This window comes from Saimiri boliviensis, chromosome 5, assembly GCF_048565385.1.
Source record: "Saimiri boliviensis isolate mSaiBol1 chromosome 5, mSaiBol1.pri, whole genome shotgun sequence".
Taxonomy (NCBI): domain Eukaryota; kingdom Metazoa; phylum Chordata; class Mammalia; order Primates; family Cebidae; genus Saimiri; species Saimiri boliviensis.
In genome coordinates, this window is record NC_133453.1 from 23,279,185 (window position 1) to 23,306,995 (window position 27,811).

The window sequence follows — 27,811 nt, forward strand, 5'->3', positions numbered from 1 at the left end:
AGTGGGCATTGAGGCCTGTGCGGGATCTCTTCCTCTCTGCAGACAGGGGCTTCTGACCGGGCAGAGTCGTTTATGACAGGAAAATTCCCTATCTAGCTGGGCTGGCAGGGGCCAGGGGAAGGGGAGGCACACTGGACTTTGTGTCTTGGCGACCCGGAGAGTTTGTTTTGCCCCCTCCCTCTCTGCCTCACCTTCACCCGCTGAGGCTCCTGAGACAATTGTAAATGCCAGCCCTGGGATAGATTGAAGCCTCTGGCAGTTTCTGGCCCAGCTGCTTGCTGTCCAGACTGGAAGTGGCTCCTTAGAGGATCCTCTTGTTCTTTTAGACCTGGGCAGGTGGGCGCAGAGTGTTATACTGAGCCTGTCCACTTGGTGACATTGTTCTGCCTTTGCGCCCTTCCCAGGATCCAGCCTGTGGACAGGAGTGGGTCAGCACCCAGGATGGTCCATGTCTGAGTCCTGGCTCTCACCAGCACGGCCCCTCTGGCTCCCCGTCTTGTGCTGAGGGAGAGGCTGAAATCATAGGAGCTTGGCTTGCGAGTTTTTCTGACATTCTAGTTTTCTCCTTGAAGCCAGGACAGAGAAGGGTTTTGGAGGATGGGGAGGAGGGATGATGCAGGTTAGCTGAGGCTCCCCGCCCTCACACCCACTTGCTTGCAGGTATGTGTGCATGTGGCTTCTTGTCCCAGACTGGTTACCGCCTTCTGGGACAAGGTGGTATCCTTGGATAGGCAGATGGCTTGGACTGTCCTTGGGTGGGCAGATGGCTTCAAATAAGAACTTCACCCCCACAGCTGCAATGAGACGCTTTCCACAGGGACAGGAAGTGGTCAGGACTCAGAGTCAAACTCTCCTTACCTCTGGCTGCTGGTCCCTGATCCCACTCAGGCCCCTGACATTCCACCAGAGAGGTCCTGCCATGCCTTGCCCTTGGCTGCCCCATCTCCACGCCCCACTTGGGCTGGGATTGAACCCTGTGGAGCTCTGGATTCTTCATGGCTCCTAGGTATCTGGGGACTTGTTCTCTCTAGTACCAGATAGTCCTCATCACTTTTTTTTTTTTTTTGAGTCAAAGTCTCACTCTGTTGCCCAGGCTGGAGTGCAGTGACACGATCTCAGCTCATTGCAACCTCTGCCTCCCAGGTTCAAGTGGTCCTCCTGCCTCAGCCCCCCTAGTTGCTGGAATTATAGGCACACGCCACCATGCCAGGCTAACTTTTGTAATTTTAGTAGAGACACGGTTTCACCATGTTGTCCAGGCTGGTCTTGAACTCCTGACCTCAGGTGATCCACCCACCTCAGCCTCCCAAAGTGCTGGGATTAGAGGCATGAGCCACTGTGCCCGGCCCCTCATCACTTTTAAATACCCCGGTGGTATTCTTCCTGCTGCCCCCCCACTCTCCATTTTATCCTGCTGTGATGAAAGGTTTGCAAAATGAAATGTGAGTGCTGCCTGCATTCGATAGAGGGGAAGCAAGTCATTAGGAGGTTGGTGATGGGGTAAGAAGCTGGAGGGATAGGAGAGGTGCTTCTAGAAGCTAGAGGTGGGCTTCCCCAGTGGGCATCCAGTTGGGAGAGATGTAAAGATGTGACCCCTTCCCTTCCTCACCCACTTCCCAGTGGAGAGGGGTAGCCAGCCTGGGGGCCTCCTTACCTCTCCGGGAAATGTGTGGTACTGGCAGCTGCCTGCCACCACAGCAGCAGGGGCTCAGTGCCCGCTTGTTTCCTGGGCCCTTAGAAATCAAGGAGGCCGCTGCTGCCAGGAATCAGCTCTGGCAGGCAGTGGGAGCTGCCAGAGGTGGGTAGAAGGCCAAAGAACAAAGGGCAGGAGTCAGCCTGCCTCTGGGAGGGCTGGAATGTGTGCTGTGGTCTGGCTTAACTGGAACCCAGGTGAACGTGTCACCTGAGCTGCCCCTTCCCCTGAGAGGCCTCCCACCCACTCCACAGCTCCGTGGATCAAGAGCGAGGGGCGGGCAGTGGAAGGCTCCTTTCCAGGGCTGGAGAGCGCCCAGTGCAGGCTCTCCTTCCTCTTGCAGAGTGGTCTGGGCTCTTCTGGAGACTTCTGTCTGGCCAGGCAGCCACAGTGTGTTGGGAGCCAGAGCTCCTGGGTTCCTTGGCCAATCTGACCCTGACTGAGCTCTGGAGTTACAGGTTGAAGGCAGTGCCCAAAGGACTGATGGGAACCAAGAATTGGTGTCATCACAGTTTAGTTCTGAAATGACCTGAGGTCTTTGCCAGCCCTACCCAGCTTGTTCTCACTGGGAAGCCCAAGCAGGCCACACTGCCCTTGCCAGAGGAAGCTCTAGTCTTGGCCTTGGGTCAAAGAGCAGCTAAGCACCCTGGGCTGCATATGGGGGTCACATAGGGCGTGTATGGGGTGCAGCTATCTGGGGCCTTCCCTGTGGGCTGGATTTTGATCTGGACCTTCCGCTGCCTGCTGTCTCCCTAGAAACATGAGTGTGAGCCGGACCATGGAGGACAGCTGTGAGCTGGACCTGGTGTACGTCACAGAGAGGATTATCGCTGTCTCCTTCCCCAGCACAGCCAACGAGGAGAACTTCCGGAGCAACCTCCGTGAGGTGGCCCAGATGCTCAAGTCCAAACATGGAGGCAACTACCTGGTGAGGATGGGGCCTCGCGCCCCTTGTCCAGTGCCCTCTGTGCTTCCCTCTACTCGCCACCTCTTCATGGCTGGTATCCCTGCCACCAGCCCCTGCGCCAGCACATCCTCTTCCCTTTGTTTAGCTGCCCTTTCCCCCAGGCAGCTCTCGTGCCTGAGTCTTCAGTTACTCTCCAGCCCAGCCCTACGCTCAGGAGTGTGCTGCAGCTGGAATGCAGCATCTGGAACTCTGTGTGTGCATGTGTGTGCTGGCCAGCAGAAGAGAGTAACAGGAAGAGTTCAGGTTATTGAGCGCTTGCTGCTAGCCAGGCCCTGTTCCAACTGCTTTCCACGCACTTAACCTTTGCAGCAGCCCTAGCAAGCAGGTACTTGCTGGAGCACAGAGAGGTGGGGCTATTTGTCTAAGGTTGCAGGGTCCGAAAGTGGCAGAGCTGGCACAGAGTCAGTGCCTCTGAGAAGTCTGAGGGCCGAGTCTTGGCAACATGCATCTTAAAGGACCCTGGGTTGCTGGTACCTGGCTTGGCCTGGCCCAGAGGAGTTACCTGACACATAGGAGAGAGGTGCTGGCGGTGGTCTCCACTAACGCAGAAAGGTGGATCCACCCTTGGCCCCAGAGGAGGGCTGAGGTCCATTCTACAGGGAGGTGCCTAGGGACTGGACCCATGGATCTGATCTGTACAACTTCAGGTGGCTGCCCCCAGGGTGTTTGAGGTGGAAAGTAGGAGGCTGCCTTCATTTCCCAGGGGCCAGCATAACAAATGAGGCAGCCCTTTCTATCCACATTTCACCTCTGTGGATTCAACCTACCATGGTTTGAAACTATTCAGAAGAAACTCCAACAGTAAATAACAATAAAAAAACAATACAGCAGAACAACCAGTTGCATAGCATTTATATTGTGTTAGGTATTACAAGTAACCTAGAGATGGTTTAAAGTCTACAGAAGGATATGCATAAGTTACATGCAAATAGTTCACTATTTTATATAAGAGGCCTGAGCATCCATGGATTTGGGTATCCATTATCCATGGTAAGGTGGAGGGGTCCTGGACCCAAATCCCCATAGACACCAAGGGATGACTGTACCTCAAATTCGGTGTCTCAAAATAACAGAAATTTATTCTCTCACAGTTCTGCAGGCTGGAAATCTGAAATCAAGGTGTTGGTGGGGCCATGTTCCCTCCGAATCCCATGGGGGAGAATCCCTTCTTGCCTATTTCTAGCTTTTGGTGGCATTCCTTGGCTTGTAGACCACCACTCCAGTCTCTACCTCCATCTCCACGTGGCCTTCTTCATTGTCTCCTTCTGTGTCTTCTCTTCCTACAAGGACATCAGTGATTGGATTTAGGGTCCACTCTAGATCCAGGCTGATCTCATATTGAGATTCTTAACTACTTATGTTGGCAAAAGCACTATTTCCAAATAAGGTTGCATTCAAGTTCTGGGCGGACATGGCTGACATTTTGAGGATACTATTCAACCACTATAGAGATCCATCTGTTAGCTGCATTGGGGCATTGTTAAGAGTCTGGCTTTAAACATCAGAAAGTCCCGGGTTCAAATTCTGGCTCTGCTCTTACTAACTATGTGATCTTGGCTGTTTAGCCTCACTCCTTCTGCATCTGTAAAGTGGGTCTAAGATCTACCTCTTTTGGTTGTTGAGAGAATTAAGCCAGCTGTTAGATGTAAAGTTCTTAACACAGGCTGGCAGGTCGTGGACATTCATTGAATGATGGCCGTCATAACATAATAAAGTGTATTCCTTTACAGAGCGCAAGAGTGGGTGAAAATCCAAGATCCTTTCTAATTTCAGGAGTCCAGGGTTCTGTGGGACTTGGTGCCCTGCTACACCTCTCTTTATCCTGCCTATTCCAGACTGGGCTGCCCCCTTTTCTCCCCAGGAGACAACACAGTGGCCTTTGAGTTTCCCAGGCAGTGGGGTGGAGGTGGGAAGTTCTGCATGCCCCCTTTGGAGGTAGAGGCAGGAATTCCAGAGACTGGGGAATTCCATGGGGTGTGGTCAGACATTGCAGGGCATGTGCTGGGAGAGGCTTGTCAAGGGACTGATTGGGCCCACCAGGATGGTTTGCCCCTCTGATGGAGGATGTCTGGTGACAGAGAGGTTGCAGCCTCATGGGATGAGGTTCTAAAGTCAACGTGTGATGTGGAAACCAGAGATTGCTGGCTCATGATCATCTCATACCACTGGATCCTCGTTCAGTGTGGCGAGAGGCATGTGGGACCAGAGACCAGTTCTGTCCCTTCTCGTCTTCCGTTCGGGACATCCGCTCACAAGTGGGGTGGCTGAGTGTCCTCTTCTCTCTCTCTCCCTCTTCGTCCCAAAGACCTACAGTTGAGTTCCTCTTGGTGGCAGTGCGTCTGCCAGGACTTATCTGCATGTTCACATATGTATGGAATTCCTGTCGGGGAGAGAGTGAGAGCAGGCACAGGAGGTCCAGGGAGCTCATGGTTGGTTTGTGGCCAGGACCCTCGCTGTGGGACTTCAGCACTCTGCTGGGTGCTGTCATGGGCTCTTTAGAGGAAGCTGGCGATGATGCCACAGTCCTTCCTGGGACCAGCAGGCTTGCTTGCCATGGTTCTCTCCCCTTGCCACCCTCCTCACCCTCACCTCCTCATGCTGTCTTCCTTTCTCTCCTTCTAGCTGTTAAACCTCTCTGAGCGAAGACCTGACATCACGAAGCTTCATGCCAAGGTGAGCCAGGGGCTGTTTTGGGTGGGGGTGGAGAAGGAGGACAGATGGACTCCCTCCCTGGGGTTCCCACATAAGAATCTTGGGGAAAATGCTGTGACAGTTTGAAAAGCCTATTCAGAGTGCCATCTTATATCTGGAAAATGGAAAATGATCTATTTATCGTTTCCATAATGCAAATTACAGAACACGAAGCTTGGGGCAGTGACTTTCCACCCAGGTCTGCCCACCGGGGAGTACACAGAATCTCATGGGTGAGGCTGGAGTTGTGAGATGTTTAGTTTTTGGCTTTAAAACAGTGGAGTGTCACTGCTTTTGACATTTCTGCTGCTGCTTTTTTTGTTTGTTTGTTTGTTTGAGCTGGAGTCTCCCTCTGTCACCCAGGCTGGAGGGCAGTGGCATAATCTCAGCTCACTGCAACCTCTCCCTCCCGAGTTCAAGTGATTCTCCTGCCTCAGCCTTCTGAGTAACTGGGACTACAGGTGTGCACCACCACGCCCAGCTAACTTTTGTATTTTTGGTAGAGATGGGGTTTCGCCATGTTGGCCAGATAGGTCTCAAACTCCTGGCCTCAGGTGATCCATCCATTTTGGCTTCCCAAAGTGCCGGGATTACAGGCCTGAACCACTGCGCCTGGCCCTGCTGCCGTTTTTCACTCTGTTTGCTTGGGGGCTGCGTGTGGGCTTTGCCATGGGCGTCTGCTTCTGGCTCTGAGCCTGGTGCCTGCTGCTGTGTGGCCCTGGGTGGGTGACAGGCTTCTCTGGGCCTCAGTGAGCCCTCTGAAAGTAGCCTGGCTGGATGAGGTGTGCTCCACGGGCCCTTGCAGAGTTCTCTTTTACTTTAGACTTGGTGAGTCTGGAAAGGTTTCGAGAGGCCTGATGCCCGCTATCCAGGTCTGCCCTTTGCACTCTTAAGGCTGCCCTTGGCTGGCCTGAGAAGCAGATGGTTTGTGTGTCCAGGGCCTAGAAAAGAGGCATGAACATCAGATGGCCCTTTGCTTTTTCCTCCTACAGCCTGAGCGAGGCCTCAGGGTTGTCCATGGGAGGAGAGCTTGAGGACAGTACTTGGGGCCTCAGTACATTGCAGGTCAGTCCTATGGCAGGGACCTGGAGGTCATCAGCTCCAAGCCTTTCTTTTTAACACATATGGGGAAATTGAGGCTGGAAGAGAACACGAAGCCTAAGGCCCCGCAGTGAGTCAGTGCTGGGGCCAAGACCTGGGCCTAGGGTCCCTAACACTGGGTCATGCGTGGCCTTTGCCCATCACACCCCTGCCTCCTCGCTGGCCAGTGAACAGGGAGGAACCAAGTCCTGGCAGGAACCAGCAGCTAAAGGCCGCCGCCCAGGACTGGCACGTGGTGTGTGCGGCTCCCGCTGGCTTGGTTGGCTCTACAGGGCTTTTGCCCCTTCTCACTCATGGCTTGGGCTGCAGGTACTGGAATTTGGCTGGCCCGACCTCCACACCCCAGCCCTGGAGAAGATCTGCAGCATCTGTAAGGCCATGGACACATGGCTCAGTGCAGACCCCCATAATGTCATTGTTCTTCACAACAAGGTCAGAGCTGTGGCATGTGTGCGTGTGTGTGTGTGTGTGTGTGCATGCATGCATATGTGTATGTCTGAATGTGTCCTTGGATGACTGTGTACCCACCTGTATCTTTGGATTTTGTGAGCAGGCAATGTGGGGGACATCAGCTTATGTCCACGGCAGTGGATGATGGATGATCAGCTGTGTTTCTTTTGAGACTCAGCCCCCCACCTGCTTCCCTCCCCTGGGGCCCCTTCCTCCTTATGGTTTTCCTTAATTCCACATCCCTCTCTCCAGCCCCGACTCCTTTCCACAAAGTCTTCTAGATAAGCTCTGGTGCAGCAGCACTGGCTTTGGAAATAAATGCTTTTGTGTTTTGGGGCTCTTTCAGGGAAACCGAGGCAGGATAGGAGTTGTCATAGCGGCTTACATGCACTACAGCAACATTTCTGCCAGGTAAGAGGGGCCTGGAACCTCCCATCCCCTGAACATCGACAGTGTGACTCTCCTCCTCTCATCCACCCACAGCCTCTCTGTTCACTGGAGTGAGGAGATAAGCACAGAAGGCATGAGGACAGGTTCAGGGGCCCCCAGCTTGGAGGGAGGACCAGTGGACAGAGGATGGGAGGGAGGAGAGTCCACTTCTCTATCTGGGGCTCTGGTGGGCAGCCTTGGGAGGCAGGCCCTGTCATGAGCACCCTGTGCAGCCAGCTCCTCAGAGCCACTTTTCCTTGCCAAACTGTCTTCTTTTTCCCTGGGCCAGCGAGAAGGGAGTCAGAAAGAAATGTCGAATCAGAGCTGAGCTGGTAGAACAATGAGAAGTTATGTCATCCATTCGTCTGCCTCTGGACAGCAGGCCCCTCTTCCTACCTAGGTGTTTGGAACAAGAATAAAGATCATCCAGTCACTGACTCCCTTTGTGAGCCTGCTTTGCAGGGAGGCAGAGGGATTCACCTCTTTGTTTTGTTATTCAACAAGGAATATGGCTGGACGTGGTGGCTCATGCCTATAATCCTAGCACTTTGAGAGGTCGAGGCAGGCAGATCACTTGAGGTCAGGAGTTCAAGACCAGCCTGGCAAACATGTGAAACTCCGTCTCTACTAAAGGGCCTGGTAGGGCGGATGCCTATAATCCCAGCTACTAGGGAGTCTGAGGCAGGAGAATCCCTTGAACCTGGCAGGTAGAGGTTGCAGTGTGCTATCGTGCCACTGTACTCTAGCCTGGGTGACAGAGGGAAACTGTCTCAGAAAAAGGAAAGAAAGAAAGGAAGGAAGGAGGGAGGGAGGAAGGGAAGGAAGGAGGGAAGGAAGGACCAATAACTTTTGGACAGCCACTGTGCCAGGCTCTGTTCTAGGTGCTGGGAATGCAGCAGAGGGCAAAGCCAGACCACTGCCTTCATGGGCATTAAACACATAAACAAATGCCTTAGTAACAGCAGGTGATAATTATCATGAAAGAATAAAGGGATTCGAGAAGGGCAGTGTCAAAGCAGGCACATGGTCAGAGAAGGCCTCTTGTCAAGGCCACACTGGAGCAGAGACCTGAGTGACCAGGATGGGAAGGGCTGAGTCATGTCAAGCCTGCGGGGTGAGCCCTGCACACTGAGAGAAGAGGAAGGATGGGAATGCAAGGAGCTGGGGTGTTTGAAGATGAGCAAGTGGGGGAAGAGGAAGAGGAAAGGAAGCTGGGAGATGGCAGAGCCATGGGGCCTCGTGGCCTCACTGAGGACTTTGGAGTTTGCTCTAACGGTGATGGGAAGTCACTGGAGCCTTGTGAGCTTTTCATTTCCAAGCAATTTCTCTGGGTGCTCTGTGAGGATGGGTAGAATATTCTGTGGAGGGCCTGCTGTAGTTTTAGGACTTTGAGCAACCCAAGCCAGTCTCATCTTTGCTTAATGATGTGCAAAGATGAGGCTGCACCCCTACTGCACTCCTGTATCCCTACTGTGCACCACGTGTGCCAAGCTCTTTATGGATGTTCCCTCGCTTCATCTCCATAGTTACTTTTGAGGAAGGGGGCAATTCTCACCCTCATTTGATGGGTGAGGAGAATGAAGTTCAGAGAGATTCAGGAAGTTGTACCAGGACACGGGGCTCATAAGTGGTAGTCCTGAGATGGGCTCCCAGGCTGCTGAGCTTTAAAGCCCTGGGCTGAGTGCTGCCCCACACGGGATGGACAGATGCTGAAGCACTCTTTTCCTGAAAGCTTCTCAGCACAGGACAGTAAGGGGAAGAGGCTTGTCTGCCCTCTAGGACAAGGGCTGGCTGGAGGGCTCTGCAGGTCTGAAGGAGCAGGGGTGGAGAAAACAAGGGGCTGTTGGACACAGGAGTTGCCTCTTTTGACCACCTGTCTCTCCCTGCAGCGCGAACCAGGCTCTGGACCGGTTTGCGATGAAACGGTTCTATGAGGATAAGATCGTGCCCATTGGTCAGCCATCCCAAAGAAGGTGGGTCTCTGGGGCTTTCATGTATGTGTGCACTCACATATATGGGGACTAGACTTGTGTACCCACAGGGATGGGATAGCTGTGCCTAGGTGGGGATGTGCCAGGCACATGTTTTCAGATGCCAGCCTGCAGTGGTGTGAGCCCGGGAGCCAGCCTGTGGTGTGTGCCCCCAGGTTGGCGTGGCAGTTGGCTCTGAGGCCTCTGCTAGGGAGCAGTGCAGTGCAGCAGTCATGGGGAAGCATCGGTCTGGGGATAAGAAGGTGCTGGTATAGGAAGGCGTGTGCTGTTCTGGGCCCTAGAGGCAGGATTGCTTCAGTGCTTGGATGAGTCTACAGGAGACTGCGTCACTGTGGGAGGTCAGAGACTCACGATAAGGGTCACCTTCTGTTGGGAGAGTTTAGATAGTTTTACTGAGAGCTTTCAGCCACATGATCTCATTGGAGACTCACAATAGCCCAGGCGGAAAGCAGGGCAGGGATAGATTTATTCATTCAGCAAAATTTAAATCATCTACTATGGCTCCAAGCACTGAGATATCTAGGCGAACAGGACAGAGTTCTTTCCCTTGGCGAGCTGACATCTAATGAGAGAGATGGACCTGATACAAATAACCATACAAACAAGACAATGTCAGATAGTGACGAGGCTAGAAAACAAAGAGGACAGGACACTGCAGACATGAAAACTGAAAGGAGGGGAATGGGGGCTCTTTTAAGGGGGATGGTCAGGGAATACCTCTTAGAGGAGGTGAATTTGAGCCTAAACTGGAATCATGGTGAGCTATCATGTGACGATCTAGGCATCCCGTTTAGCAGATGAGAAGCTGGGCCAAGGCAGGGGGCATGGCCATGGCGAGTAGTGGCAGAACTGGAAAGTACGTGATGGCCTGGCAATGCCTGGGCTAGGGCAGTGCCCCCGATTGTGTGACCCCCTGTCCTGAGGGATCTTGCTCTGTGTGTGACATGTTCCTCAATGATATCCACGAGAAGGCACAGGCAGCATCAGGGGCAGGTGGTCTTAAGGGGAGGCTGCAGCCAGGGTGGTAGGAAACCCAAGCCCAAGCTGGAGAGCTGGACGGTAGCTCCGTTTGCTGCTGGGAGTCATGGGCCTGCCACTTGCTGTAATGTCAGCACTGTTCTGCGCACTGGGGACACGGTGCTGAATCTGCCAGGCAAAGGTTTATGGAGCTCAGCTTCTAGCGGATGACACGCACACAAGGAAGCAATCCAGATAGTCATGAGAGCTGCGAAGAAGAAAGCAAACCACGAGGGCTACAGAGTGGCAGGGGTGGCAAGAGGGCTGATTAAAAGGGAAGCGGCTTCTGAGAAGGTGACGTGTAACGTGAGATCTGGGTGGGGAGAAGAAAACCTTCAAGGGAAGGCCTGGGGTGAAGGATACAGAGGGATAGCACCGAGTCCAAGGGCCTGGAGGCCAAAGCATCCTGTTTGCCTTTCTAGCCCTTGAACACACTGACTGGGCCACCAAGGGCCTAGAGCTGCAGATCCTGGAGCTCTTCAGCCTCACCGTGCTGAGGGTCCCAGCACATACCCCACTACCCCACCTTGCTTGGCTGGCAGGAACTGTGCTGTCCCGGCTGGGGGCTGTCCCCACCCTTATAATGGGAAGTCCAATAAGTGAGTGAGTCTTCAGGCAATGCAGCATCTTACAGTTAGCACAAAACAGTTGCTAGGCAGCCTCAGAGTCAGCAATCAGAAATGGGATGTCTTTATGTGCAGACAATTCTGGCTAGGCCCCTGACAGCAGCCGTGGATCAATGAGAGTCTTCCCAGGGAAGAAAGAACAATTGATCAAGCAGTGCCTTCTCAGTCTCTGGCTTGCTATGTGTGTCTGCTGACCGTGATCATGGTGTGGCCTTTGACCTTGAAGGATCACATTACTAAGAGAGAAGCATGCTGTTCCAATGGTACAGTGTGGCTTGGAGAGAATGGGCAGAGAGTCACATCTCTGAGGCTGAGCAGTGAAGGCCTGGAGGCCGGGGATCAGCATCACCTCTCAGGAATAGGATTATCTGGGGATTCCCTGGTGTATTTGTCCATTTTTCACTCTGCTGATAAAGACATACCCGAGACTGGGCAATTTACAAAAGAAAGAGGTTTAATGCACTCACAGTTCCACGTGGCTGAGGCGGTCTCATAATCATGGCAGAAGGTGAAAGGCACGTCTCACATGGGGGCAGACAAGAGAAGAGGGAGAGCCAAGTGAAAGGGGTTTCCCCTTATAAAACCATCAGATCTTGTGAGACTTATTTACTACCACGAGAACAGTATGGGGGAAACTGCCTCCATGATTCAGTTATCTCCCGCTGGGTCCCTCCCACAACATGAGGAAATTACGGGAGCCACAAGTCAAGATGAGATTTGGGTGGGGATGCAGCCAAACCATATCACCTGATGTTCGATATGTGCTTGCATAGCATGCAGTTGGGGTTGTGTCTCTGTGGGTGTGAACATTACCAGTGTCTGCCTGTCTCCTATCTGCCGCTGCCTCTGCTTGTGGGTAGGTCACCTCTCTGAGCCCAGATGTGAAAATGCGACTGTGGATTTACTATGCATTTATTGCCATTTTCCTGCCTTCTTGTCAGTGTCACTTGCAGGGAATGGAGCAGATGGAGGAGAGGAGGGCAGGGAAAGAGAGAGGGAAGGGCTTTGCCTGTAGCTCTCTCATTCATTGTTATCCGCGCCCGGACTCATTGTCCCCAGAACACAGACACATCCTGTTGGCGTGATCCAGAGATCTGATAGGAACCGCTATTCCAGGTTTCCGGCTTGAGTAATGGGGCAGGGGGCTGGGCAGGGGCCTGAATAGGAACGGGTGCTGCCCATCAGATTATCTTGCTTGAGTAGTCTGAAGAGGCCCCACCCGAGCCCAAGGACAGAGGCCCACAGGCCTGGAGGGGTGCCAAGGAGCCTAGAGACAGGAGGGGGTCTTCTCATGGTCATGTGGGTTCCAGTTCCACCCTCCTCAAAGAGCTGCTATTGGCTTCTGCAGAGCGTCAAAATACATTCTGATTGGTCTAGCTGCCTCAGCTTGGCATTCCCTGGCCAATCAGAAAAGGGGAAGTGCCGACCAATCGACACAGAAGGACTGATCTCTAGTTTATTGGGCAGATACATTGGAGCCCAGATTTCTTTCCTGCTCTCGCCATCCACTCCCAGCTTTGTGTGTTCTTGCTGTGTGTCTCTGGAGTGCAGTGGCCCCTTCTGAACCTTATTTATCCTCTATCTAGGAGAAGGTGTGAGCTAGTCCTTCCATTCTTTCAGCAGATCTTTGTTAAAGAATTGGGGGATGTTGACCCTCGAGATAGGAATACTTATTAGAAGCTAGTTACCTCAAATACCAAATAAACTCAAGGATACAGAGGGACTTCATGCACTTTAGTGTGATACAGAGAAAGTGAAAAACTACATTTATTAAAGTCTTGCTCACTATTTGCTAGACTATCACTTGTGGCTGCTGGATCTGTGGGCAGAACTGGGGCTGTGAGTATAAGCTCAAGCTTGGTTTGAGCTTTGTGTGTTTTCTCATTAGCTGCTTGGTGGTTGGGTCTGCCTTGTGCAGCTAAATGATGCTCGTCAGGGATGTGGGTGGAAATTTTGGTCCAGCAGGAGATTCTTGGTCTGGGAGTGAAGCAGGAAAGAGATGTTCATGTTGACCACCAGAGGGCGGTAGCAAACTCCAAGTGGAATGCTTGGCTTGACCCAGCTGTAGGTCTGGCATCCCTGCTCTCTTCCTACCTGGGTCTCCCAGCAGCAGGCAGGTCTAGGAGGGAGGCCTGGTTGGGGAGGGGGTCATGTTGGTTGGGAAGAGGATACAGTCGGTGAGCAGCCTAGGGCAATGGTCTTGGAGAAGAGAGAACAGGATGACTGCGTCAGCACAGACCTCTCTCCCTGAAGCTGCTTCTCCCACTGCCACAGGTACGTGAATTACTTCAGCGGCCTGCTCTCGGGCTCCATCAAAATGAACAACAAGCCCTTGTTTCTACACCACGTGATCATGCACGGCATCCCCAACTTTGAGTCTAAAGGAGGTACCTGCCTTCAGCCCTCTGTCCTCCACTCCTGCCAACTCCTCCCTTTCATCTTCCATCTTCTCATCTAAGAGGCAACTGTGGATAGTAACAAACAGCACGAGAGCTGGAGTCGTAAGCCTTCCACTGGACTCTCAAGTGCCTTGCTTCCTGAACTTTTCTAAGCCCCAATCTGTTCATTTGAAAAATGGGTTTGATATTTGCAGTGCCTGCTGGCCAATGATGTCAGATGGGCAATGTTTTTATAGTTTAAATTGCTTTACAAGTGAAAAGATGATATTTCTTCCCCTTTCTGCTTCCTCTTTTTCTCTTTCCTCTTGTCCTCCTTCCCCTTCTACCTGTCCTTCCCCCACCCATCCATCCATCCATCCACCTACCCACCCATCCATCTACCCATCCAACCATTCATCCTTCCTTTCTCTCTTTCTCCCTTCACTCTCACCTCTGCCCCTCCTGCCTGTCAGTTTCTGTTGTCTTAGCTAACACCCACCCTACTCTTATAGGATGTCGGCCGTTTCTCCGCATCTACCAGGCCATGCAACCTGTATACACGTCTGGCATCTAGTAAGTATTATCTGAGAATAAGAGGCCAGGGATGCTCAAGGCCCAGGGCTAAGGACCAGGGCAGGAGGGTGGGGAGAGGAGAGAGTTTTCTCAAGAGGCATGAAAGGACAGTAGTGAGGTTTCCCACTAACCCTGTAGCATAAGGGCAGCAGGGAGAAAACGCCCCTCCCTCATCTCCCCTCCAGCAGCCCTCTTTTTCTGCCTGTCTCTCTCCCTTAGCAACATTCCAGGAGACAGCCAGACCAGCGTCTGCATTACCATTGAGCCAGGATTGCTCTTGAAGGGAGACATCTTGGTGAGTGCTGTCCGTCTGTCTAAAGCCCTGTCCTTGTTTATTTTTTCTCCCTTCTTTTCTCTTCTTACTCCCTTCCTGCCTCAAGACAGCTACTCCTCCTGGGCTGCCAGGCCTGGAGCCATAGGCTCTCGGGGCTCTTGCAAGACCTTCCAGTCTCCCAGTTCGTGTCTCTTACCCTGGGCTCAGCTATTGTCCTGGAGCATCTCCAGGGGAATAGCACTCAGTATGAGCTGTTACCTCCTGGCTTCTGACTGGTGACAATGACTCTCTGAATTCTAACTTCAGTCCTTCCTAAATCCGTCTTACTTTTTTGCACTGACTGTATGCAGTAACTTCTTGGGAGGACATTTTTGTCCTCAAAGGCCAAGACTGGCCTCCAGTTCCCTGCTGTTCTAGACGTTTCCCCACAGAACTCTGAGATCCTCTTTGGTATTGATGAGCTCTCCCTCAATGGGTTTGGGGTGAGCCTCAGGGGCTCAGTCAGTGGAGCTGATAAGGAGGCTCCCTGGGACCTGACCTCCCAGCCTCAGGCCCCTGACTGGCTCTGCCCATGTCCCTACCCAGCTGAAGTGCTACCACAAGAAGTTCCGAAGCCCAGCTCGAGACGTCATCTTCCGCGTGCAGTTCCACACCTGTGTCGTCCACGACCTGGGGGTTGTCTTTGGGAAGGAGGACCTCGATGATGCTTTCAAAGGTGGGCTCCTTGAGTGGGGCTGGGGGTGGGCACCCCTGTGGTAGGGAGAGGAGCTCAGTTTGAGAGGATATGGTGGGTATGGGGACCGTCTTTTCTGAGCCACTTGGTCTGCCTAGTCTCAGGTTGATGGTGGGAGGGAGTTGAGAGAGACTTGGGAGAGAGTTGAGGTTGGGGTGGCCTCGGAATTCCACAGTAGAAGGGGAGGTAATTCCTCCCAGTCCTTGGGCTGTTTTATATCTTCTAGCCTTCTATGACTTTCCCTGTCTCTCCTTCATCTCGTCCTCCCAGTTTGTCACATGTCCTATTGACAATGATATTTTTTCAACATTCATTGGGCATCTGCTTTGTGCTAGGATCTGTGTACCAAGTGTCAGGGATTCAAAGTAAAACATGACATGGTCTCTGCCTTGGCTGAGCTCAAATATCTTGATTTGGGAGGCAGACTAGCAGGGGATAATTACCCTGCAGGACAGAAGAGCAATAAGGAAGGGCTGTGGCAGTAGCCAGGGGGAACCATTTTCTGAGAAAAGAAGAGGAGGGTGGGAAAGGTTTGGTGTTTGCTTTATACTTCTTTCTTTTATTAATTGGAAGTTATATCTGTATTACCTTCATGCCTGGGACATATAAATGCACATTTATTTACCTACCTGTCTGTCCATCTACCAGTCTATCCTTCCATCCATCCATCCATCCATCCATCCATCCATCCATCCAACCATTCATCCACTGACCTACCCACCCACCCACCCATCCATTTACCCATCCACCCATCCATCTACCCATCCACCTATTCATCCATTCGTTAATCCATCCTTTCATTCATCTATCCATCTAGCCACATATTCATTCATCTATCCACCCATCCATCTATCTATCCATCCACCCACTCACCCACCCATCTACTCATTCATCCATTCATTAATACATCCCTTCATTCATCTATAAATCTATCTATTCATCCATCCACCCACCCATCCACCCACCTATCAAGCATCACTTGTGTGTTGGGCATGTGCTAGATCCATCTATCTATCCATCCATTCATCCATCCATCCATCCATTCACCCACCCACCAAGAATCACTTGTGTTGGGCATGTGCTAGGCGCTATAGATATGAACAGAAAGAAGTCAGGCCTACCTTCAGGGAGTTCACAGTTTCCTCATCGAGAGACATGCAAACATGATGCTATGAAGTGATGCCTGCAATGATGGAGATATGCACAGGCATGATAGGTGCCCCATGGAGCAGATGCCACCCTTGCTGTAATTTCCTTTCCTACAAGCAGCAGGCAATGATCTGTGTCCAGAGTGGGCTTAACCAGAGAAATACAGGACCTGAGGCATGGAGGAGGGTCCAGGTCTCCTTGTGTAGTCTGGCTCATGTAGAAGGGTGTTTCTTTAATGAACTCTCTTTGCACTGGAGCCAGAAGATGCTATCGTAATTACAGTACAGAATGTAAATGATAACAGACTTAACAAGGACAAATTAAGGCATACCTGATAAAATAAATAAGAGGTGGGGCAGAAGTTGAGAGAAGGGAGGGTCACAGATTTCCTCCTCCTACATAGCGTGAATTAGGAGATACCATTGAAAATTGATAGATCAATACATAGAGGAATGGACAGGCATGGTGGTTCATACTTGTAATCCCAGCTCTTTGGGAGGCCAAGGCAGGAGGATTGCTTGAGGCCAGGAGTTTAAGACTAGCCTGGTAAACATAGTGAGATCCTGTCTCTACAAAAAATAAAAAAAACATTAGCTAGGTGTGGTTGTGTGTGCCTGTCATCCAAGCTATTTCAGGGCCTGAGGCAGGAGGATCACTTGAGCCCAAGAGTTCAAGGCTGCAGTGAACTATGATTGCACCACTGCATTTTGGCCTGGGCGACAGAGTGCGACATGGTCTCTAAAAACAGTAAAATAAATAGAGGCTTAACCATCTTATTTAAAGGTTCAAAGATAATCCATAGAATAAAAAAAAAATAATCAGATTTAAGAAGAAAGGAAGTGGGGGTAGTGGTATAAGTGAACCAAATTGTTCACATTCATAGTGGTCAATCAATAGAGGTTATTTAAAACCGATGTCTGGCTGGCCGTGGTAGCTCACGCCTATAGTCCCGGCACTTTGGGAGGCTGAGGCAGGTGGATTGCTTGAGTCCAGGAGTTCAAGACCAGCCTTGGCAACACAGCCAAACTCTGTCTCTACGAAAAAAATACAAAAATGAGCTGGGCGTGGTGGCTTGCACCTGTAGTCCCAGTTAATCTGGAGGCAGAGATAGGAGGATCATTTCAGCTTGAGAGATTGAGGCTGCAGTGAGCTGTGATCCCATCACTGTACTCCATCTAGGGCAACAGAGCAAGACCCTGTCTCAAAAATATAAATATACACTCCAGCCTGGGTGACAGAGTGAGTGAGACTCCATCTCAAAATAAATAAATACATAAATAAAATAAAATAAAATAAAGTAAACTTGGTACCTAGAAATAGTGGCATAGAAATAATGGCTGTTATTTAGACTCTTAGAGGTAAATTGCTAGTAGAAAAGAAATGGAAATGGTCAGAAGCAGTTACCTCATTACCTCAGGCAAGTAGGACAGGGGCCAGAGTGAGCAGGAGTTTAATTTCATTGTATAGATATAATTTTATGTATATATGTAAAAATATGAATATGCTTTGATTATTATTATATTATTAACTGTGTACATATATGGTATTTTAATTTTTTCTAGAAGAAAACTTTTTATGGAATCCTTTTAGGGACTTTTTGGCCTATTTTTGATTTTCCTTCTCTTTTTTCAGATGATCGATTTCCAGAATATGGCAAAGTGGAGTTTGTATTTTCTTACGGACCAGAAAAAATTCAAGGTATAAGCCAAGTTAGAATTCATTCTCTCACTCCTTCCCTGTATCCTGACCCTATTCCCACCACCCTCCCACCCCTGGTCTGTTCCACAACGATCAACTTATCTTTGAGAGGCAGGCCATCAGTAAAGGATCTGGGTTTCAGAGTGGACCCCTAGCTAAACGTGAACCAGTGACTTAATCTCTGGATAATAAAAATAAAAAAGCAGACAGAGAGGCGCTGGCCTGGATAAACTGTTCTGGTTCCCTTAGGTCATCAGCCTGCTATATTCAGAGACTGAGGGCCACGGTAGATGGAGGGTGTGGCTGGCGGGCGGGGGGCACTCAAAGGTGCTGGATAGATGAGTATTTATGAGAACTGAGGTGATTCAACCTGAAGGCCAGTTTAATAATAACCTTTAAGCCTCCAGACTGGTTATAAGTGGAGACCAGTTGTTCCCCATCTTATTTGAGAACGGAATGAAAGGAGATGAAGTTAGGTTACGGGCAGAGGACCCTGGATGGACTATGGAAAAGACTGCCAAGCCAGGAAGGGAACTCACCCTGAAAGGCTTGACTGGCATCTGTACTGTCTTTGAGCTGGGTTTAAAACAATTTTATGTACTTATTTTTAAATTTTACTTTAAGTTCTGGAATCCACGTGCTGAATGTGCAGGTCTGTTACATGGGTATACATGTGCCATGGTGGTTTGCTATACCATCAACCAGCCATCTAGGCTTTAAGCTCTGCATGCATTAGGTATTTGTCCTAATGTTGAGCTGGGTTTTCTGCAGGTAGGAAGGAGACTCTGCCGTGTCCCTAGGTTTCTGTCCAGAGTGGAGAGAATTTTAGGAGTGGGGCAGGGCTATGCCCAGGAGGACCTTTTGGAGGGTCTATGCCCTTTCAATGTCAGGGCTGTGATTTCCTGCTGTCCCTGACCCCGTGCAGCTCATAACCAGCCTGTCCCTCATCCCCAGCGTCTGACTTCAGGGGCAGACTTTCTAGTCTCTTGGCACTGCCTCAGGAGCCCCAGGGACACAGAAGAGAAAGAGACAGACACCCAGCCAGGGGTCCTTCCTGCTTTCTTCCAGGGGGTCTTCATTCTTCAGTGTCTGTCCTGATTTACCCCTATGACCCGGCATGAGCCTTTGCAAGAATGTTAAGAAACTAGATTCCCAGTTCTCCGTCCAGCTTAAGCCACTGGTCCCGCCTGCCATGCTCAAGAAAACGAGAAGTCCCTCAGGGAGCATTCTTTGGGGAGCTTGTGGGCTTCTCTGTTTTTCCAGCTGCTGATCTCTTTTCCCTCTCCACACTGTCTCCCTGCCTGCCCCTGCCTTTCCCATCCCTCTTAGGAATGGAGCACCTGGAGAATGGGCCGAGCGTGTCTGTGGACTATAACACCTCTGACCCCCTCATCCGCTGGGACTCTTACGACAACTTCAGTGGGCATCGAGATGACGGCATGGAGGGTAGGTGGGACCCAGTGGCTCCCGGCCCCTCTCCAGACTGCACAGCCTCTGCTCACGTGACCTTGCTTCTCTTGGTCTGCTGTCAAGAGATCTGGGTTCGAGAGGAGGCAGAGGGGAAGTCAGAGGTACCTCCAAGAGCTCATAGTTCACTGGGGGACGCTATGGCACACATATGAATGCATTAAACATTAAAAATGAGGACAGAGCCAAAGAGTACAGCAAAATGGCCACCAGGGGGTTATCACGGAAGTTTATTGCTGCAGCCAAATCAGTTTCGTGGACAGTGAGTTCTCTGGGATCGGCAGGGGAGGGATTTTGAGAGCTGGAGTGGTCTGGGAAGGCTCTTTGGAGGATGCGGTCTTGAGTGGAGCTTGAGATACCCCACACTGCGTGGCAAAAACAGCATTTGTTACATGTACATTAAACCCACTGTTGGGTTTCTTCAGGCTTGCTGCCTGAGTTCTCTGGGGTCAGAGCACTAGGAATAGAGACACAGGATCTAGGGCCTGTGAGCTTTCATCCACAGCCAACACAAATGTTTGAGAGCTGGGAACAAACTGATAGGCCCTGAAATTTGAAAAGAAAGCAGCAGAATTGAAATTAATACATGTTTAATTTAGCTACAAACCTAACATTATGTCAAATGGTCAACTGCAACTCAGGTCGTCTCTTGAGAGTTCTACGTGTGTTTTATTTATTTATGTGGTTTATTTGCATGTATATAAGGTGATTTGGGGTGGGCTTTGAAAGTGAGCATGCCTAGAGCTCAGGAATTCTTGAGATGCCCTGTCTGGGGTTTGGCCACAAGCTTCTTTTCATGATTTGGTGGTAGGACCGCAGAATGTTGGAGCTGGGAGGACCTTCGGGATGGTCCGGCCCATCTCCCATCTGTGTTCTGTTGGGGTAACTGAGACCCCACCAGAGGCAGAAACTCCTGATTTACCCCCATGACCCAGGAAGGCCCTTTCAAGGATGACAGCACCCAGCATTTGGGCTTCTCCTCCCAGCTGAAGCCAGTCCTTGGTGGGGCTGTGCCATCCTGGGGCCCTTGGCAAAGCTGGGTTAGAGACAGGCAGGCCTGGGGGCCTCCCCCTGCCCTCTTTCCTCTGTACCACCCTGTTTCCTGTCTCCTTCCCCAAGGTTTTGAATTTGACGACTCCTCTCTGAAAGTCTTTGGACCTGTTTTTTTTTTTGAGATGGAGTCTCGCTCTGTTGCCAGGCTGGAGTGCAATGACGTGATCTCACCTCACCGCAATCTCCGCCTCCTGGGTGCAAGTGATTCTCCTGCCTCAGCTTCCTGAGCAGCTGGAACTATAGGCGTGCGCCACCACATCCAGCTATTTTTTTTTTTGTATTTTTAGTAGAGATGGAGTTTCATCAGGTTGGCCAGGATGGTCTTGAGTTCTTGACCTCATGATCCACCCGCCTCGGTCTCCCAAAGTACTGGGATTATAGGCATGAGCCACTGCGCCTGACTGGGCCTTTTCTTGAAGAAAGATTTCTCCTCTGACCTGGGGGCACCAGAATGAGCACAAGGTTTCAGAGAGAGGTGGGATGAGGGAGGGTGGTTGGACTATAATTTGGGGACTTGCTGAGAGCACATTTTTTATGTTTAATGTTGCAAAGTGGATGGATGGCCTGTCCTCACACCTGCTTCGGTTCCCAACCCCTTCCTGTGGTGTTTTTCCTCTCCCAGGGGCTCAGTACCCTTGGATTGGCCAAGACACCCCACCGGGTCCCTCCGACCCCCTAGGCTGCTCTGGAAAAGCAGCCTCGTGCTGAGTGGCCAAGCAGAAAGCGGAGGCTGGAGTGAATTTGTTCTGAGGTCTCAGTGGCTGCCAGCCTAATTGGCCATTGTGCTGGGGATGTTTGCATTTTTAACAAGAACACTTGGCAATTGGAAAGAATTTTTACTGTCTCTCCATCTCTCCTTGGTGCAGAGTCAATGCGATGATAAATGTTAAAACATTTAGTAAGCTATAAAGTGCCAGGCAAATAAAAGGTAAAATAATTAAGGGTGAGGAGGAATTGTGGGAAAGATGGGGCTTAGGATGTAGTTGGCCGTGGGGGAAGGAAGAAGAGCAGACGGTCAGAGTGGTCAGAGTGGGAGGCGGCCCAGGGACAGCAGAACTGAGAGCGGCTCCCCCTCTCGGCAGAGGGCCAGCTTCTCAGCCTCCAGCCAGGGCCCCTCTGTACTTGCAGGACGAGCTGACCTTTAACTGGCCAAAAGGTCCTGCTGGTTCCATCCCTCTGCCTGAGGGAATAGATTAGAAGGGAGAAAAGGAAGGGCAAGGGGGCAGGAGAGGTGGCCAGGACCTTCCCTCGCCAGCCCTCTGTCCCCTCTCCCTGCCTGTGGCAGCCTTCATGGGAGGCAGTTTAGTATGTGGTTAAGAATGCAACCTCCGCAGACAAACTACCTGGCTTCAAACCCCTTGACAAGATACCCTCCGTTGGGGCCTCGGTTTGTCCTGCTGTGAAATGGGGATTCAGTCATCAAATCATTTTCAACCCCTTGAGGGCAGCACAATCTGAGGAGGGGCTGTGTGCCGTGCTTCCTCAGGAGTCCCTGATGGATCGCTGTGGCCAGCATGTCAGGCGCCCGCAGACATGGCTAAGGGAGAAGGCCTGGGCTTACCACGCGTCAGACCTGGCACCAAGAACTTGGTAGTTGCCATTTCATCTGATGCGCCCAGCGATTCTGTGGCTGTTATTACGTCCGGATGGGGAAGCTGGAGCACAGAGGGTAACCCCTTAGGAACCTGCCCCAGTTTGCTAAGCCTGTCAAGAAAAGATCTAGGTTTCAAGCCACCACACTGCCCACTGTGCTGTCCTGGGTTGGCTGACGTCCCTAGGGGCCTGCTCTGGGCATCTGGTTTGGTGGCAGTACCTGGGTCTCACTGAGCCTAGGACCTCTCTAGCCAATACTCTCACCTGTGGACAGACAAGGTCACCCCATCCTGACTGTTAGGAAGAGGGAGGGTTAGGTGAGGGGGGCTGTTCGTGGAGCATGGCACCCAGAGGCACTGGGCTCACTCTGAGGCAGAATGTCAGTGCAGGCAACAGCTCAGCCCCTGGCCCCCCCCACAGAGAAGAGTGTGGGCCACTCACTCCGGAATGCTTCTGATGAGTGGCTGGCTTCTCCAAACAGGTAGAGGGATGAGTGTCCAAGGTGACCTGGGGCCACTTGTGAAAGTGGCCCCCCGTCTACCTCTTCTATTTCAGGCCCACTGGGGGAGGGTGATAGTAGAGGCCAGACCATTCCCTCTGAAGCCCACCAGGTGACTAGGAATGGAGGGCAGGGAGCACTGAGCCAGGCAGTCAGGAGCAGATGTCATCTCTGGCCTGTATCCTCTCATGTGACCTGTGTCCCCACCTTGCCCTCTCCTGGTAGTGAAGCATGGCCAGCACTGGGCTCAGAGCTCCTGGTCCCCCAGGAGGCCCTCCTACTGATCCTGACTCAACCTTTGGCTCAGGAACTGCTCTGCATTTAACTCTTTCCTCACTGCCTGCAGCCCCCCAACCCAGCTCCAAGTTCAAGTTTATAGCCTGCAGCACTATGACACTTAGAGCCTTCTCCCAAATTCTGTTGAATTGCTATTCTCTGAAGGCTGACCTCTCAGGCTCAGGGGGCCAGGCCAGTCATAAAGCCCAAGAGGAAAGGGACTTGCCAAAGGGGCAGGAAACCCCCATGTATGGATCCTCCTTGGCATTAGCTCAGCTCAGCCTGTACTAACCCCATATCCTGAGTGAAGACCCTGGAAGTAGGCAGAGGTTAGCAATCTTGTCTGGGGTCATGAGACAAGAGGTGGAGTTGATACTGGAATCCAAATCCCTTTCCACCTCCCTTGGAGCTCAGCTTATCAGCACCCCCGAACCCACACCCCTAATTCATTGAGGTGGCTCCTTCAGGGCGGTTGTCTCACTTCTGCAGCCCTAATGATGACAGGGACTCACTACCACACAGGGCAGCCTGTTTCACTGTGGGACGGGTCCAGCTGTGCCTCTGTTTAGCATTCTGAGGCAGTGGTAGAGACTTTGCACTCACCGGCACTTGGGCAAGAAGAAGGAGGCACTTGATGAGGGTGAAAAATCAAATGGAAGCTCAATAACAATGACTTTCCACCAAACGATGTTCTCTGCTATGGGACAGTGGCTAGGAGCAGAGTGCCTGCCATCTTGGGGACCCTTTACTTCCAGAGCAGTGCCTTCTGGTGAGCCTCACACCTGAAGTATTGTTAGTCTGTTCGGGAAGCCACAGCAAAACACCACGGACCGGGGGGCTTGTGCCACAGAAATGAATTTTCTCCTAGATCTGGAGGCTGCAAGTCTGAGATCCAGGTTTCAGCGGACTGGTTTCTCCTGAGACCTCTCTCCTTGGCTTGGAGATGCTGTCCTTTCCCTGTGTCTTCACATTATCTTCTTTCTGCATGTATCTGCATCCTCATCTCTTCTATAAAGAGACCAGACGTATTGGAGTAGGGCTCACCCTGATGATCTCTTTTCACCTTAATTGCCTCTTTAAAGGCTATATCTCCAAATACAGCGGCATTCTGAGCTGCTGGGGGTTAGGACTGCAACACAGGAATCTGGCTGGGAAACAGTTCAGCTCATCACACCTGAGAGGGAGTTTTCTGGGTTGTATGTATTTGGATGCCCCTGGCCTTTGATACTGAGTGGGTAGGAAGTAAGGGTCAAGGATGGGTGGTGGCAAGAGGTCTGGTCCCCTCCTTGCGGGTGCCTCTGCTTTTCTCCAGTTAGGTCTGGAGCCTGCCAGCTTGGTGTTCTGGCCTACACCAGTTTCACAGCCTCCAGAAGCCCCATTAGCAGCTTGGCCTGAGTTCTGACACCCTGTGCTCAGATTCCAGGTCCCCATGGGTAGGGGTGACGCTGTGTTTTTGCCTCTGCAGTATAGCACAGGCTCCAAATTCCTCCGTAGTGCTCCAGGGCAAGCGTTCTCAGAAGCAGGCCCTGAACCAAGGGATGTGGGCTGCCCTCTGCCCCTCAGAAGCCCACAGGCTCACCAGGCCTGGGTCCCTCCCTGCCTTCTCATCCACCCCCACCTTTCTGTGACTTCCTCAGATGTCAGTTGTTTAGAGTTCCTCTTGACTCAAAAGAGAGGATGAGGAATGGGGTTGGGCAAGTGAGGGGTGCTCTTGGAAAGCAGATTGCTCAGCAACAAAGGACAGGGTGACTTGGGGAATGACAAGCTTCCCAGCCTGGCTGACAAGGGCGAGGGGCTGGCGTCCTCCTCACCTCTGGGTTTCTCCTGGTTGGCACCCATCAGTCCTTCCTTTGTTTCCATGGACAATCCCACCAGAACTGGGGGCTGGTGACAGGGGGCCTTGGTTTTGTGTCCAAGCTTCTCAGCCCTCAAGGGAGAACTTCCAGGTCTGCAGGGTGCCCGTCCACTCCCCAAGTGCTTTCGTCTGGGGAGGAGCCTCTGCCTGGAGCCAGGAATCCCTGCTCTGTGATGACTTCTCATGAGCTGAGCTTATCCAAGGACTCTGTGAGATGTACACACACACACACACACACACATACATATATATAAACACACATAAATTTTTTTTGAAAGAAGAAAAAGGGAGGGAAAGAGATATAGCAAACAGGCAGAGAGCAAGAAGGAGAAAGAAATAAATAGATGAGACATGGAAAGATAGACTGGCATGGTTAGACATTGGCCTGGGAGGCAGAAGATTGGGTTCTGGGTGTCTCTGGTAACTCCTTTTCTGTAGATCCTTTTTATTCCTTTTAAAATGTGAGGGTTGGGGTACATAGTATTTTTCTCTACTGAGCTCAAGCATTGTGTCTTTTTGTGACATTTGAAGAGCTAAGAGGGGCCTGCCAGGCTTCCCTTTCAGACCTTCCCAACCAACCCATGGGCTCAGAGCAGGAAGAAGCATGGCTTAGTGGTGGTATCAGTCAGGAGAGGCTCAGTTATGCCACAGTGACAAATGGTCCCACCTTCTCAGTGGCCTACCCCAACAAAAACATATTTCTTGCTCATGGTATGTGTCTGCTGAGGGTCAGCAAGGTCTCTGTTCATCACAGCTACTCTAGGCTGAGGGCAGCTTCATCTGGTAGCACCTACAAAACAAGCCACACACCCACGCCTAGCTTCAAAGGGGGCGAGGAAGTTGTGTATAGAAGATGAGAAGCTGGAAGTAAGGTTGAACAGACCAATCTCTACTATAGGGATTAAGGCTGTGGGACTTAGAATCGGAAGATCTGGTTCTAAGCTTTCTGAGACCCAAATGTCTTAATTGTAAAATGGGTTCAATAACAGTACTTTCCTTACAGGATTATTGTCTGATATATAGTGAGGTAATATACATGAAATGCGACAAACAGAGTAGTGCATGCTGTGCTGGCAGTGATTTGTGTCTGTTATTATTGCCATTGAGCTGCTGGAGGAGAGATGACCGAGATGTGATTTTGAATTAGCCCTCTGCTCTTAAGAAAAAGCCCACGTTCCCCTTCCCACTCTGCTCTCTGGGAACCATCTGTAGCTGGCTCTGCTCTGGGAACCCCACTCTTGGGAGTCAGGAGATGTGACTCTGACATCAATTTGGTATGTGACCTTGGAAAAATTATTTCACCTCTCTGGTTCTCAGTTTCCTTATCAGTGAATTGAGGAGGGTGGCATCCAAAAAGGGCTTCTAGCTCCAAAACCCTAACAATGGTGAGGATGCTGTTGCTGACGATGACCATGGGATGATAGCACTATGTACTTACTGGGTGCTGGCACCACTGACTGTATGTTCTCTTGATGAATCCTTCCCGACCACCTATAGGTGGGTGCTTTTTTTTACCTGTTAGGCTGAATAAGCGGAAGTTGAAGGATGTGATGATAAAGCTACGTGTTTTGTGTACTGCTACCATTTTCAAGTCTACTCTGTTTTCCCTTCCCCTAAATGACATTAGGGAAAACCCCATCCCTTTTCTAGTCACTCTCAAGTAATACAAGGTCCTTTGGTTGGTGATAAATAAATATGCCTGGTGCTGGTGAACTTGTTTCTCTCCCTTGTCAGCTCTTACCTGGCTGCTGTGTGTGTGCGGGGGGAGTGCGGCAGGTGAGGGGTCATGGGTGGGGAGGCTCTTTAAGTTTTCTTTCTGTTTTCCTGACTTATGTATTTAGGGTTAGGAAGGGGGAACATTCCAGAACATTCTTTCTTGCCTGGTGAGGTTGCACAGGCATATTCTGTGTGGAGACAGAGACACAGATGGTGCGTCTTGGGTTCTGTGCCAATGGAAGATTCTGGAGGCATTGCATGCCATCTGGCTTCTCTCCTGCAGCACTTCTGTGGACATTTGGGAGACCCCTGTCCAATTGTCCAAAAGTCTTTCTTTCGCTGTTCCCTTTGGGTGGCGAACATGGTTCTGTTCAGATGCTCAGGACCCCCTTCCTCAGCCCAGTCATCCCTCGCTTCCTCCAGCCTCCTCCTGCTGAAATCTCTTACCCCTGTAGGGGGCCCTCGTGGACAGCATTTGAGGCAGCCCAGGTCGGCTCTCCCTTACCTTGGTCCAAAGTAAATCATCAGCACTCTTGACCTCTGCAAAGACGGGGGTTGAGGTGGCCAGTGCAGCCCTGCCCCTGTTCCCACAGTACAGTTAGACCCCTGCCACTCACATCCTCCGTGTGCCTGCGGGCACCTGCTGAGCCTCTGTGCAGACTCACCCAGATGAAGGAGACGCCTCTAGCAAGGTGGGTCTTGCCGCCAAACACACGCTCTCCACAATCCCTCTTACTGTCTTCCACTTCCTGATCTTTTCACACCTTTGATATGTATGTGTGTGTGTGATGTGTATGGCGGTATAGTTTGGAGCCACAAAACAGTTTTCAGCCATCACTCTCTTTTTAAAAACTTAATAGCTGTGTAGATATAATTTAATACCACAACTTTACCTGTTTAAAGTATGCAATTCAATGGATTGTAGTGTATTTGGGCTTGTACAATCATCACCATGATCTAATTTTAGAACAATTTTGTCACCACCGGCCCAAGGAACCTTATAAGCAGCAGCAGCCACTCCCATTTCTGCCCCCAGCTCCTAACCCTAATCTACTTTCTGTCTCTGTAGATTTGTCTCTTCTGGACATTGTAGGTAAATGGAGTGATGATACGATAGGTGGTCTTTTGTGTCTGGCTTCTTTTACTTGACCTAATGTTTTCAAGGTTCATTCATGTTGTAACATGTATCAGTACTTTATTCATTTTTGTTGGTGAATCATATTCTAGTGTAGTCCATGCCATATTTTGTGTATCCATACTTCACCATCAATTGATGAACATTGCATTGTTTCAACTTTTTGGCTTTTATGGAAAATGCTGCCATCAACATGTATGTGCCAGTTTTTGTGTGGACTTAAGATTTCATTGCTCTTGGGTTGACAGCCAGGAGTAGAATTGCTGGGTCATGTGTGTCATCATTTGAGGAATGGCCAGACTGTTCCCCAAGGGGCTACACCATTTGGCATTCCTACCAGCAACGTATGAAACTTTCTCTGGCTTGTCACCAACACTTACTTTCTGTCTTTGGGATTCTAGCCATCCTGGTAGGTGTGAAAGGGTATCTCACTGTGGTTTTGATTTG

The 27,811-nt window shown here is 50.9% G+C and overlaps 1 protein-coding gene across 20 annotated transcripts in view; it reads left to right on the forward strand.

The window, feature by feature from the left end:
* Window positions 1-27,811, forward strand: part of TNS1 (tensin 1) — a 212,175-nt gene that overhangs the window by 114,061 nt on the left and 70,303 nt on the right. For all 20 annotated transcript variants that reach the window (XM_074399052.1, XM_039469591.2, XM_074399041.1 and 17 more), the window contains 11 exons: window positions 2,450-2,621; window positions 5,283-5,333; window positions 6,762-6,884; window positions 7,249-7,313; window positions 9,221-9,304; window positions 13,240-13,352; window positions 13,856-13,916; window positions 14,136-14,211; window positions 14,776-14,905; window positions 17,705-17,770; window positions 19,100-19,216. In XM_074399052.1, the coding sequence (XP_074255153.1) occupies window positions 2,450-2,621; window positions 5,283-5,333; window positions 6,762-6,884; window positions 7,249-7,313; window positions 9,221-9,304; window positions 13,240-13,352; window positions 13,856-13,916; window positions 14,136-14,211; window positions 14,776-14,905; window positions 17,705-17,770; window positions 19,100-19,216 (1,058 nt within the window). The remainder of the gene's footprint in view (window positions 1-2,449; window positions 2,622-5,282; window positions 5,334-6,761; window positions 6,885-7,248; window positions 7,314-9,220; window positions 9,305-13,239; window positions 13,353-13,855; window positions 13,917-14,135; window positions 14,212-14,775; window positions 14,906-17,704; window positions 17,771-19,099; window positions 19,217-27,811) is intronic.